We start from the raw sequence: 13,830 nt of genomic DNA, 5'->3' as shown, positions 1-13,830 counted from the left end.
GTGTATGATTTCAGGCAATTTTCACTGAGGCCAGGATGGGTAGGAGCTCCCTGGGGAGAGAGCCCTGAGTCCAGAGAGGAAGGATGAAAAGCCACATTAGTCACTTTTCAGAAAGATGGAAGCGTTGCAGATTTGATTTCTATGTAGATTTCAAAGCTAACCTGAGCAGTTGCCATCCGTGTTCACTTTAAATTTGTGGGCAAGCTTGTGACGGTGGCCCTGTTGTCTCCTATGTTTTGCCCTCTTCCCAGCAGGAGAGCTCTTATTTTTCACCTCATGCCTCAGCCTCTGCACTGACTTTAATGCTGTGGTAAATATTAAGGTCCTGGAGAATATTTCAAGATCTGAGATAATTTTTGCTTGAGTATGATTTAATGGCCCCATTGGTCTGAGCTGACTTGTGTAGAAAGGAATGTGATCCTGAGAAAATGGTAGCTCTGAATGCCTATAAATTCTTGACTCTTTGAGTATCTCTCTCTTTCTCTTTCTCTCCCTCCCTCCCTCCCTCCCTCCCTCCCTCCCTCCCTCCCTCCCTCCCTCCCTCCCTCCCTCCCCTTTGGTGGCATGTTCTTAGCACAACCACTTCTCTCAGCTATTTAGCAAACACCTGTTTAATTTTAATTTAAGATAAGGTCTGAAACTTGTCCCCAGAGCCTTGTGAATGTTAAAGGGGAACAGAAAGCTGTCAACCTTTCTGATACTGATTAAAAGAAGATATTCTTTTCTGTAATGTCAGTTGAAATAGCTAGTTTTCCAGTTCTACTTGCCATAGATTTAATGATCTAAACTTAACAAGAATTTTTCTTCTTCCTTTTTTTAAAAGGATTTTATTGATTTATTTTGAGAGAGAGATAGGAAGGGAGGTGGAGAGAGGGGAACATCAGACTGCCGCCTCTCACACAGCCCCAGCTGGGAACCAGGCCCACAACCCAGCCATGTGTCCTGACCAAGAATCAAAATGGTGAACTTTCGGTTTGAGGGAGGAAGCCCAACCCACAGAGCCACACCAGGCAGACCGGGCTTTTTCCTCTTTCTTTAGAGAAGTGGTTCACCTGGGGCCATTTTGTTCCCCAGGGGACATTTGGTAGTGTCTGGAGACATTTTCAGATGTCACACTGGGTGGGGGGTGTTGCTCCTGGCAACTAGTGTGCAGGGGCCAGGGGTGTTGCTAAACATCCCACAATGCACAGGACAGTCCCCACCACAAGGAATCATCTGGTTTAAATCATCACCGTGCCAAGGTTGAGCCTCCCTACTCTAGAACAGAGGTTTCTAACCTTGGTGGTACATTAAAGTCACCTGTAGGCTTTAAAAAATTCAGATGCCAAGGTTCTCCCCAGACCAAATAACACAGCATCACTGTAGGACCAGCCACACAATTTGTGGAGGCAGTGCAACATGAAAATGCAGGGGGTCTTCTTCAGAACGTATGAAGAATTTAAAGATAGTGGCAGCGGAGCATTAAGCCCAGTGTTGGGCCTTCTGAGTGCACGGCCCTTTGCAGCTGCACGGATCTAAACACGAAGGTGGTGACACTGTCCTGGGGGAGGACCTGTGTTGATAGTTTAAAAGGCTCTTCAAATGGGCCCAGGACTTTAATAGACATCTCGCCAAAGAAGATATGTTGATGCAAATGACCATATGCAAAGATGCTCCATGTCATATATCATCAGGGAAATGCAAATCAAACAACAACGAAATACTAGTACCCACCTATTAGAATGACAAAAATCCAAAACATGAACAGATGCTAGTGAAGATGTGGAGCAACAGGAAGTCTCATCTGCTGCTGGTGGGAGTGCTAACGGGGCAGCCACTCTGGAAGGTACGTGGCCGTTTCAGATGGGCTTCTTCCACTTAGTAATACGCATTTAAGTTTCCTCCATGTGTTTTCACAGCTTGATAGCTCATTTATTTTTTTAAATTTCATTTTATTTTTTTATCCTCACCCAAGAACATGCTTGAGGAGGGAAGGGAGGGAGAGAAACACCACTACAAGAAAGAAACATTTGTCAGTGCCTCCTGTATGCACCCTGACTGGGTTGCACAGGGTTGCACACCCACAACCCAGGCATGCACCCCAACCAGGAATTGAACTCACAGCCCTTCAGTTTATGGGATGACACTTCAACCAAGTGAGCCACACTGGCCAGGGCAAGGGCTCATTTCTTTATAGCACTGCATAATGTTCCATTGAAATACTGTAAATAATATTCCAATGAATAAATAACATCCCATTAATGTGCCATAGTTCATTTATCCATTCACCTACAAAAGACACCTTGGTTGCTTCCAAGTTTTGACAATTATGAATAAAGTTGCTATAAACATCCACATGCAGATTTTTGTGTGAATATAAGTTTTCAGATCCTCCGGGTAAATACCAAGGAGGGCAATTGTGGGATTGTGTGTTAAGAATATGTTTAGCTTCCTAAGAAACTGCCAAGCAGCCTCCCAGAGTGGCTGTGCCATTGATTGCCTGTGTTCTTCCTGTAGCAATCGGTGTGCGTATATGGTGGCCCATGTGTGACTCACCTCCGTATCGGACACAGAGCCTGCAATTAGTAGATACTGAATGAACGTGGCTGAATAAAGCACTGTATTCTTATGCTTTGTCTTCTATTATAAAGTCTTACCTGTGTATGGGTCATTTCTGCTTTCCAACAGGCTTCAGCTTAATGATTTATTTGCTCTTCACATCAGTCCTGTGGTTGCAGGACGGGTGTTAGGACACTAGTCGGTAGATAAAGAAATGGGCTCAGAGAGGAGGTGACCGGCCCAGGTCACACCCCTGGGAGTGGCAGGGCAAGGCCTCCTGAGTCTCCTGGTTTCCAGGCCAGGGCCACACCACAAGAGCTTCCTCCTTTTTATACCAGGTTTACACCAGTGGTGCAACTGCTCACTGGTGGCATGGGGCATGAAGTCAGTGGCACGAAGGGTGAACTTTTAAAACAAAACATGTTTATTTAACTATGTGTCATGGAAAAATAGCACATGAAGTTAGTGACTTGTATTAGTGCTACAGAAAAGGTTGGATTCCAATTTTAAGAGTGAATTGATTTAAAAAATATTAAGCAAATAATAGCAGTGGAAATACGACAAAGCGTGTGAATTACCTACTCATATGGCTGAAATATGAGTAACACTGCTTTAAATCTTTGTAGTTTATAATGAGGATGTAGGGAAATAATATTGTAAAAGAGCTTTGTAATACTAGACAATGCACTAAAATTATTACTGCTGGTGCTGTCCCTCCTTGAAACTTGCCCTCAGTGCTTCCTGTCATTTTTCTCCACACTGAGTCTCAGCATAGTACTGGGCTTGGATAGGTACAGATCGCTTGATCATGGACATCGAGGGACCATGCATAGTTGAAAGAAAAGAAAGATATGTAAAATGAAATCTATAAGTCCTCTATTCTAGCCTAGTTTTCCTAGTTATTATGTATGTAACAAATTCTAAGATAAATTCCCAAATATCTGGAACAAGTGATTAGGAAATTTGTGACGATATCAATTACAAATCCAGTCTCTGTTCTGGATACATTCAAAGTACAGTCCTTCACATTCACACAGTGGAACTCTTTGCACCCATTAAATATGAAGGATATACGTTCACTGCCATATAAAGATACTTGTGTTAAATGAGAAAGGCACGTTTCCAAAGAGTAGAATAGAACATATTTATATTAGAAAGAAAAAGAAAGGGGGGAATTATTAAAAGGATTGTCCCCTGAATTATGGGATTGGGCTCATCTTTTTTATTTTTAGCTTATCTGTCACTTCTTATTTTTCTATGATGGACCCAGATTTCAAACTTGAGAAATAATAAATAAATGTTTAAAACCCATTTGTATACAAACATACTAATTCTGCTGTAGTCGCACACTACTGTTCTGATGCAATGGGCTGCATGGTTTGCCTGTGTGGTGAGATGCTGATTTCATGTAACCCGCAGCTGGAGCCAGCAGGAGCGGGAAGGATGGACGATGACGTGGACATAGAAGGACCTCGTCAAGTGTGCAGGCCTGCACAGAGCAAAGGGATTCTGAGCTGGGACAGGGAGTGAGAAGGACAGGACAACCATGCATCAGGGACCTCATTTTGTGCAGTGGTTGGGAGAGTGTGGGGACTGAGACCTGGAGATTTGTGTCACCATTGTATTGGATTACAACCCAGCTAGTTTCAAGGCCACTCCAGAGAGTTAGTTGCTTTTCACAGAATCTGCCTTGCCTTCTCTGGGTTTTAGGAGAAACATTTTTGTGAAAATAGCACAGAAGTATCTTTGATTTGTGGTTTGGGGCAAATGTATTTGCTTTTTCACTCTCTCTCCTGTTTGTTTTTGTGGAATCTCATCTTACTGAGCTCTCTGGTTGTGCTTTTCAACAGCACATTCTATTTTCTGATTGTCAGAGGTTGTAAATTGCCTGAGCTGGGAAGCTTTGGAGGGGAGTTTCACAAGTGGGCCCCTTTCACTGGGCTGTTCCCCTGAAACTAATATGAAATAACACTGAATGTCAAATGTAACTGAAAAATAAAATTAAAAAATCAAGTGGCCCCCCCTTTTGAAGCCCAGTGATATTTTTAAGGCTTTGAGCAATAGATAGAATATATGAGTTCATCTGCATAAATGAAGGACTGGGAAGCTATCCATTAGCTAAAAGCAGTACTGACTTCTGAGAAGGGGCTGTGCCCAGGTGGGAATGCAAGGGGACTTCCCTTTTATCTGTATATTTGAGGTTTGCTTTTAGTTATTTGCATATTACTTATATTACCTATACTATATATCCATATAATACATAAAATATGAAGCAAATAGAGTTGGATATTTGTTTAGCCCCTGAAAGTCTCTGTGTGTGTGTGCACGCGCGCGCGCGTGTGTGTGTGTGTGTGTGCGTGTGCAGGAAAGTACTAAAGGTAAGCTCCGATTTGAACTGCCTTAATATAGAGACAAAGAATGTCTGGTTGTGTGCTTAGGTGTCAGGACACACCCACCTGGGAAAGCCTATCATCCTCCGAGGTGTCCTTGCCCCATCGCAAGTAGCCGACGTCACTGCGGGACAGGACTCCATGTAATATTTCTTGAGACTTTCCACTTTGACAGCCATTAAAGACGTGTGGACTTGCTCTTCCAGTTAAAATCAAGTTCAGAACTGCCTAGATGACATATTTTACAGATATATTTTTTTACTTTTTTTTAATTGTTCAAGACAGTTCTCTGCATTTTCCCCCCACCCCAGCCATCCCCACCTTCCACCCCTGATCCCACGCTCCTTGGTTTTGTCCATGTGTCCTTTATAGATGTTCCTGAAGACCCTTCCACTTTCCCCCTCTATTATCCCTTCCCACCTTGATATTTTACAAATATTTATATCTTAGGTAGCAATGACTGAAGGACATAATTTCTTTTTCTAATTATCATTTTACTGAAAAGAATGAAATAATACAACCTATAATTCTAGAAAAATGTACTTCATAAATAGTTGCTAGGGTGAAAGCAATAGTTTACTGACTTTTCCCCTGTGCCACACCCCTAACTTCCCATTACCGCGCTTGGACGCTGTCACTCGCCCTCCCCTTACATTTCTTTGGAACTTTGGTTTTCATAGTTACGACTGAAGGAGCATGAATTTATGGTGTTTTTAATAGTCATTTTCTTTCCGTTATTAGGGGTTTCTGGTGGGTCATGGCAAGGTGTTTTCTAATGTTTCTAGAGTCTCAGGGGTGAGGGGTCTCAGAGATAAACCAGAAAGGACTGTAAGGGAAATTGGAAGGTAGAATCTGACAATGAACTCAGAGTAGCATTTTAGTTTTTCAAAGACAACTTGATATCTCTTCACTTAAGAGAGAATATGCTTTATTGGGGGAAAAAAGCCTAATTCAGACCACAGAAAGCCAAAGTTTTTCAACCTACCTGCCTGCATAGGAAGCCTCCAGCATTTGGTTGTAACAGGTGAGTGGTGGAGACGTCTAGGTCCTTCTGAAGCCTACAGGATGGTGGAACCATCAGCATTTGGTCAGAGGGGATGACGCCACTGAGAACCTGCAGCCGCTCCTCCCTCTACTCCCAGCCCAGAGCAGCAGTCCTGGAGGTTCGCCTACTCACTGCCCCCAACCCTGTGTTCCTCACCCATTTCCATCTCTCACAGGGAAAGCTTCTTAGACTGAGGCTGCATAGGGAAAGCCATGGGTGCAGGTGGGAGAAGCCAGTGGTAAGCAGTGAGGGTGAAGGGAGAGGCTACAGACCTCACATGTTGGAAAGCTTGTGTGTGTATTCTGATGCTGGGCTCAGTAGAGAAATTGCTCAGGGACCAGGGATGCTTTGCTTAGGGTAGAGACACAGGATTACTCCAGAGAGTGCTGGCACAAGGCAGAATTGAACAGACTCTTCAAATGGAAAACACCAGCTTGGGCTTTAAGTCCATTTCTTGGGTACAGAAGGGCAGCCTCTATTGTTTCATCAGAGAGCAGGGGTCAGGTTTCTACCCTGGCCAATGTTAAAGTCAAGGTGCCACATGGCTCCTGTTGCCACCCAGAGGGAGGTGCTAAGTGCTGGTATGGGAGCTATATGTGTTCTTGAAACACTATTTACAGAACTACAGATCAAGCCTTTTTGTACATAAGACCTAAAGACTTGGGTCAAGCATGGTGAGTGCTTTGGAGGCATCAGGCATAATTCAGGGTAGTGTTTTCCAAAGTATGGTATGATTTTGGATGGTATAAATATGAACATTTAAAAATTTTTAGAGTGATGTGTTTAACACATATTTTCTTTAATACAGAAAATACATGATTTCAAGGATAATGACATTTAGAAAGAAGTTGATATTCAAATGTGTATTGATTTAAATAAAACTTAAGTAACTAATAATATAGACCACAAAAATGTGATGGTGGTATATGAAAGAGGAGTTTCAGGAACACGGTATAAATAATTTTTGTTGGTGGCCAATATTTATAACCACATAAAGAAGAAACCTATTACTTCACCAGAAAAGCAGATTCAAACTTTCTCGATAACATCCGCTTACCCAAACTGACTACAGAAAAGGATGTATCAACAGAACAGTATCCACCAGAAAAAATTGCACTTGTGTTTCCAGTAGGGCATACAAATATTTTCCAACACAAGAGTACACAGCTTATGTGATCCTGGAGCTATAGGAAATAACCGTGCAAATATTTGTAGACTTTACCTTTCGAAAGTTCTGGAGAAGACCAGGCTGTAAAGAAACAGGATGACCCCACGGCTCCCTTCTCCATTGAACTGTTTGGAAAACAAAAGAAAGGCACGTTCACCTACAGGCAATGCAGCTATGTCTGTCTGTGGGCGTGGGCTCAAGGATTTACAGCTGGAGAGTTTTATTTTCCAGGGGCTTAAAGGACAGCTGGAGCTCTCCCTGCTTCCCAGATCTAGCTTCACTCACACGCATTCTCCTTCCTTGTCTCATGCCTACCAATGGCACCTTCGTTCTTTTGGTTTTCAACCTATCTTTTATTCCCTCCACTTCTGTCTTGTGAGTCTCTTCAAATCATAGCTAAGATGTAGCATATCTTTCCTCTCCATTTTCCCACTGTCCATCCTAGGCCAGGTCCCTGGCCCTCTCTTGGCTGGTGCCATTTCCCAGCTTCTTCTCGGTCAGTGCAGCCCTCCTGGTTCCCATTAAACTCTGGGGAGCAGAAAGGCTTTGTGAAAATAGCTCAGAGTTACTCAAACCAGGGTTCAGAATCAGTCCTACCACTTACTAACCCCTAGTTATTTAATTTCCTTGAGTTGCAATCTCCTCATCTGCAATTGTAGATAAGAATATCTTTTTTCTAGATTTCTTGCAAAAGTGAAATGGCATAAAGCATGATTCCTACCTTGCTTCTTCAAACTTGCTAGATCCAGTGTCTGTTCTTCCCTAAGGCCCTTCTCCTCTCTCTCTTTTCTTGGTCAGGTTGCTTTTCTGCTCAGAACTTTCTGAAGATGCCCTGTGATCCCCAGGGTCAAATCCAAATTGACCAACCAACATGCAGGGCCTCTCATTAGTTGGCCTTATCTTCATTTTTTTGTCAATACTCTACTTGCTGAAAAGAAACTCGTTGGCTGGTGTTTGAGGTGCACAGGGCTGATGCCTCTCCCTCAGAGGCATTGTATCAGGAAGGCTTCAGTTAAAACGCCTGTGCTCTTCCTTTTATGGATTCATTTTTCCCTTTGCTATCTGTGACCTGGGAAGAGGACAAATTCCTGTGCCATAGGAACCAGACAGGAAAGCCAGTGGATATACTGCAGGCTGTGAGTGAGAGAAATGGGGAGGGCCGGGGCCTGAGGCAACCTGGAGAACATGTGTGCATTAGTTTTCCATTGCTGCCATGACAAATTGCCACAAACTTGGGGGGCTTCAAACAACACCAATTTATCATCTTACAGTTCTGGAGGTTAGAAGCCCCACCTGGGGGTCACTGAACTCAACTCAAACAACTGGCAAGCCTGTGTCCCACCTGGAGGCTTTATGGGAGACTCCCTTTCCTTCCCTTTTCCAGTTTCTAGAAGCTGTCCTTGTTCCTTGGCCCATGATCCCACATCACATAGCCTCTTCTTCATCTGCTTTGGCATCACTTCTCTTTCTCTTCCTCTTCTACTTTCCCATTTTCTTAAGGAACCTTGCTGATTCATCAAGCCCACTGGGATAAGCCAGGATAATCTTCCCATCTCAAAATCTTAAACTTAATCACACCACGGAGTCCTTTCCACCAGTGAGGTAACATCATTCAATCTATCTCAACTTGTCTAGTGGGAGTTGCTGTCAGTTAATTGAGGACATGCCAAGTTATAAGTCGAGGGCAGCCAGATTTTATAATTTGGGAAGAAAAGCTAAAATCCAGGTTTACATGTGGGATTTTTCTGATTGTTTTGACTATAATTGACTGAAACTTTAAAAAATATGGCACCATGTGGATTAATGCTGCAGATGTAGGTATATTGCTTTCCTAGGGTTTCTATAACAAATTATCATAAATTTGAGTGACTTTAAACAATAGGAATGTATTATCTCATACTTCTGAAGGCCGAAGTCTTAAATCGAGGTGTCAGAGCAGGGCCCTGCTTTCTCTGCAGGCTTGGGGGAGGACCCTTCCTTGATCTTCCCAGCTTCTGGTGGCTGCTGGCAGCCCCTGGTGTCCCTTGGCTTGGGGGCTGCATCACGCCAGTCTCTGACTCCATTATCACGTGGTGTTCTCTCTGTGTGTCTGGGTCTATGTTCAAGTTTCCTTCCTAATCCAGTCATTGGATTAGGGCCCGCCTGAATCCAGCGTGACATTATCTTAACTTGATCACATCGGCAAAGACCCTATTTCCAAATCAGAGCACATTCACAGGTACTAGGAGTTAGGATTTAAACATATCTTTCTGGGAGAATGCAGTTCAACCCGTAACAATAGGCTTACTGCTCACTTGTAGCCCTTAGTCATTTAGCTTGAGATCTGTGTACCCAGGTGCATTGTGATAGTGAATGACGTTTGGTAAAAAGGTCTGAATAGGGGGCTGATCACAATGAGCAGCCCCTGGTCATGGTTTGCACCTTGTTCAAGAAATGGTGCCCAGCCTTCCACAGCATGGCTGTGGGAATGGTCAGCTTGTGATGGCTGGACACAGGCACCTCTTGTGTGAAGCCCACCTGTGCTGGACAGTCTGCTTCTGTTTAGAGCTTGTATCATGTATTCCAGCTCCAGTCTTTGTCTTTGATGGGGGAAGCCCATGAGCAGCTTCAGCTCTGATCTTCTGATTCTCAATGCTGGAAGAATCGCTTGCAAATGGACGGAAGGGAAGGGGGTCCTTCCTATTGAATCAGACTCTCCCAGGATGGAAGACAGAGAGGGAAGCGTTTGCCTCTTGTAACTGCAAGAATCATTTATTTCTTACACGGCTCCTCTCTATCTGTGTAACCCCATTAAACATCTCTGGCCCACAGGAAGGGGTCTCTAAGCAGGTTTCCAGCTTAACATTTCCTGTCAGATATTTAAAATCCATCACACAGTTTTTATTATTTCATATTGCTGCTATAACAAATTTAGTAGCTTAAATAATACAAATTTCACGGTTCTAGATGTCAGAAGTCTGATGTGGGTGTCTCACTGGGTGAGAATGAAGATGTCTGCAGGGCTGCGTTCCTCCCGGAGGCTCTGGGGGAGAATCTGTTTCCTGCCCTTTCCATCTTCCAGTGGGGCCCTCTCTACAGTCCTTGGTTCATGGTCCCCACCTTCCAGCTTCGAAGCCAGCCACAGTGGTGACACTCTTCTCATTGCACATCGCTCTTCCCCTCTCTTTTGCCTTCCTCCCCTACATTTAAGGATCCTGTGATTACGTTGGGCCCACCTGGGTAACCCAGGCTGTTCTTATTTTAAAGTCAGCCGATTAGCAACCTTAATTCCCCTTTGCCATGCAATGGAACATTCACAGGTCTGGGGGCCAGGGTGTGGACATCTATGAGGGGGACGGCATTGTTCTGCCCATGGTGCAGGCCTGTGAGATGGTGGGAGAGGCAGGCCCAGGGAAACCAGTGTAACCATGATCCCGGGTAGTTAGCATGGCCGAGAACTCATGCCAGAGTGTTCCACCTCTGAGGCCTTTGAAGGGCATGGAGCAGTGAGCTTCATGGATCACTGTTCCTCCTTCTATACAGTCCACAGTTGTGTGGCCTCCTGGCCACCCTGCTCCTTTCATTGTCTCCTGCATTTATACAGTAGAATCCCGACTCTTCAGAAAATCAACCTTTATTCCCTGCTCTGTAGAGGAATCTGAAACAAACAAACAAAAAACCCTTCCATTTTCAACCACTTCTGTCCTTTACTTTGTCCCCTCCCTACCCTGGGGGAAACATCGCGTGGAAGATGCTGAGAGAAAAGGTGAAACAGGGCCACCTTTTTCAGACCAAAGTAATCTCATTGGAGTCAGTGTGAAGGATCATTTTGGCCATTCAGGCTAGAGCCTTAGTTGGCTCCCACTTTTGTGTTTTATACATTAGATGAGGCAAGACTGATTTAACATTTTCTCTTCCCACAAAAAAAAATTTGGCATATGCCCTCTATAGTATTGTTTTCTGGGTTTGATTAGCCAAGGAGACAGAAGCATTTTTGAGTGGCCTGTGTGTGATCTGCCTCTTTCCAGGTTGCGGGGACGGAGAGGCGGGCTTCCTTTCTCTCGTTCTGCCCTTCCTTAGCCCTCAAGATGATCTGGGTTTCTTAACAAGCATCATTAAAAATACACTTTGTAAAAGAGAGAAGATTCTTGTAAGATCAGTTCAACATGAAAGCATTATCTCAGTGCTTAAACACTTACACATTGTAAATGATCATAGATGAATTTCTCAGTGGCTTCTTTGTCTAAAACTTCAAACAGCTGGAGCTGTAAATCAGGAATAGAAGATAAAAATGAAAAGGAAGATGAAAGCCACATCCATAAGGTGCCACTGTTATTACCTCAAGGAAGATTTCTGTTTCATTGCGAAATCACATTGCTAAAAACTGATGTGCCGTCTTGCACAAGGCCATGTAAAATGCACAAGGTAGATCGGGTGGCCACTGGCCTCACTTTTACCTCCCTCAGTTTTAAATCAATATAATATCTTGAGCAATAAAACCTTAAACAGATTTTTTTCCCTAATAGATAGAATTTTACGTATGTTTAAGACAGTGGACATGGAAATGCCATTCATGATGATTTCAGGTATGGGACATTCTTGACCATGGTGAATTCCAGAAGGAGAAATCTGTAGCCAGATTCTCTATTTTGGATGCTTGGATCTCTTACAACTTTGGACCTTTTATGCCCTTGCCTCTTTGGATGGTGCCTTTGGCCACATCAGACACTTATAGGAGCATCCATGGGGCTCCACCCCCATTTCCACGGTGAGTCTAGTACCCACTCAGGCTCCATCGGCCCTGTCTCTGGCAGCACAGGCAGGAATGCACTCACCCGCTCAGTGAAGTTGTCCGCAGAGTATTCAGGAGTCGAGACAACATAAATGTCTTCAGTGACAAGACAGAGGGTGGCCTTCTGAGCTTCTCCTGCTGCCCACAGGATATCAGCGAGGGCCAAAGCCAGGGCTTGCTTCTGCTCCTGCTTGCTCACTGCACATAAACTACAGGAAGGGGTGGGGTGGGAAAACCTTGGAGTGGACTGTCACCTAGCTGAGTGCCAGGGCCTCCACTTTTGTGAACTCTTCTGAATACGGGGTGGGTCTATTTGGCTCCTCCATCAACCTACACTGTAAGAATGTCCTGGAGAGCCTTGTCCTCTCTGCTGCAACTGGAACTGGCGTCCCCACAGCACATGCTATTTCTCCTGGTGACCTCAGCCAGTCCTACCTTGTGTGCTATTGCCCCCACTGACTCCCTCTGCTGTCCTCTTTCTTGAACTCCAGCAGGGACTGTTCCTAGCTCTTCAATCTAATGACACAGGCCTTTCCGAGCACAGCCCGGACAATTCTTTCTGTTTTATCTCCCAGATTTCTATCTCATAAACCCGCTGCCCCAGATGGACTAGTCCCCCGAACATATTTCCCATGTTTGCTCATGCCCTTGTCTGCCTTTACTCTGCCCGCCACACCTGTCTTTTCCGCCCGATGACATCCTGTGCATCCCTGGGGGCCCCACCGGAGGTTGTCCTCACCAGCCTGGGGCTCTCACTCAGTGGGCACTCACTGTGTCCCGCACTGTCTGAGCACCTCACACAGATCTCCTCATTGGATCCTCACAACAACCTGAGAGGTAGATACTATTACTACTCCCACCTTAGAGGTGTGGAAAGTAAGACAGAGAGGTTGAATGATTTGCCCCTGGTCATTCATCTTTAAAGTGGCAGAGCAGTGGTTTGAATGGGCAGTCTGGCTCCTGACGTCCTAGTCTTAACCATTACTCTCCACTGGGTAATAATCCCAGGCTGTCAAAGCTCCCAGGAAAGGGGAGCCCATCCTTATGTAGTAGACCTTTACCCTGCTTGATTCCTCAGCATTTTACATTGACAACTGTTGTCCCTAGGAAGAAACATACGATAGAGTTTTATTAATGAATTCAGCGATAATTTATAGAATCCATCTAGTTCTGTGGCAATGCAGAAATGAGTAATGAGGAATCTCACATTCCAAAACCCTCTCTGAAGGCAGACGAGAATTAAAGAAAGCGCCATGAAAGTACAGAAGGAGGGGAAACTTGGGGCTGGGAAGGTTCAGGGAGGCTCCATGCAGCAGGTCTACCAGAGCAGTTACTCATTACTGTGTACTTAGTAGTTGCCACATGCCAGGCCTGTGTTAAATCCTTTCTATTTGTGCAGCAGATATTGTGTGTGTTCTATCTAGATTCCCTGGAGTCCCTTTTATTTTAGCTGCTTCCGGTACTGTTGCTGCTGGCTCCTGCTTTCAACTGTCTCTGAAGAACTGGAGCCACCTGGCCCAGAGGTGACAGGAGTTATGCCCCCGCCTGCAGGGTGGCCCATAGCCAGGGCTCCCTTAGCTGAAGTTGGGACAGCGACACCCCCAAGATGCCCTGGAAACCATGTTCTTCCCCAGCTTCTCCTTTTATGTTGGGCTCCTCCCACAGTCTCTCACAGTTTCTCCTGGGGGCGCTCCCTGCAGACACCCTTTGTATAAAGATTTCCCAGCTTTAGCTCTGCTTCTCGGGAACCTGGCAATGCACCGTCTTAGGATACGTTACACATTTAGTTCCAGTTTCCGGTGATATCTTATCTTGCTTAAGAGCAGATAGATGCCTTTTACTTGTTTACAGTTTCTATAATATCAAGCATAGAGCTTTGCAAGTGATAGGGGCTTGTTAACTTCTAAGAATAAAGTAG

At 44.6% G+C, this 13,830-nt stretch overlaps 1 protein-coding gene across 1 annotated transcript in view; it reads right to left on the bottom strand.

Moving 5' to 3' along the window:
* The window catches only part of MINDY4B (MINDY family member 4B), a 32,123-nt gene that overhangs the window by 7,767 nt on the left and 10,526 nt on the right, over window positions 1–13,830 (bottom strand). Inside the window, exons 6-10 of the mRNA XM_037136125.2 lie at window positions 11,956–12,121; window positions 11,320–11,385; window positions 7,196–7,266; window positions 5,914–5,986; window positions 4,995–5,156 (exon numbers count right to left, since the gene is read on the bottom strand). Coding sequence (XP_036992020.2) covers window positions 4,995–5,156; window positions 5,914–5,986; window positions 7,196–7,266; window positions 11,320–11,385; window positions 11,956–12,121 — 538 coding nt within the window. The remainder of the gene's footprint in view (window positions 1–4,994; window positions 5,157–5,913; window positions 5,987–7,195; window positions 7,267–11,319; window positions 11,386–11,955; window positions 12,122–13,830) is intronic.

The sequence above is a fragment of the Artibeus jamaicensis genome, unplaced genomic scaffold (genome assembly GCF_021234435.1).
Source record: "Artibeus jamaicensis isolate MK-2021 breed Jamaican fruit bat unplaced genomic scaffold, CSHL_Jam_final contig_466, whole genome shotgun sequence".
Lineage (NCBI taxonomy): Eukaryota > Metazoa > Chordata > Mammalia > Chiroptera > Phyllostomidae > Artibeus > Artibeus jamaicensis.
This window is presented reverse-complemented; position numbering and strand designations above follow the sequence as displayed.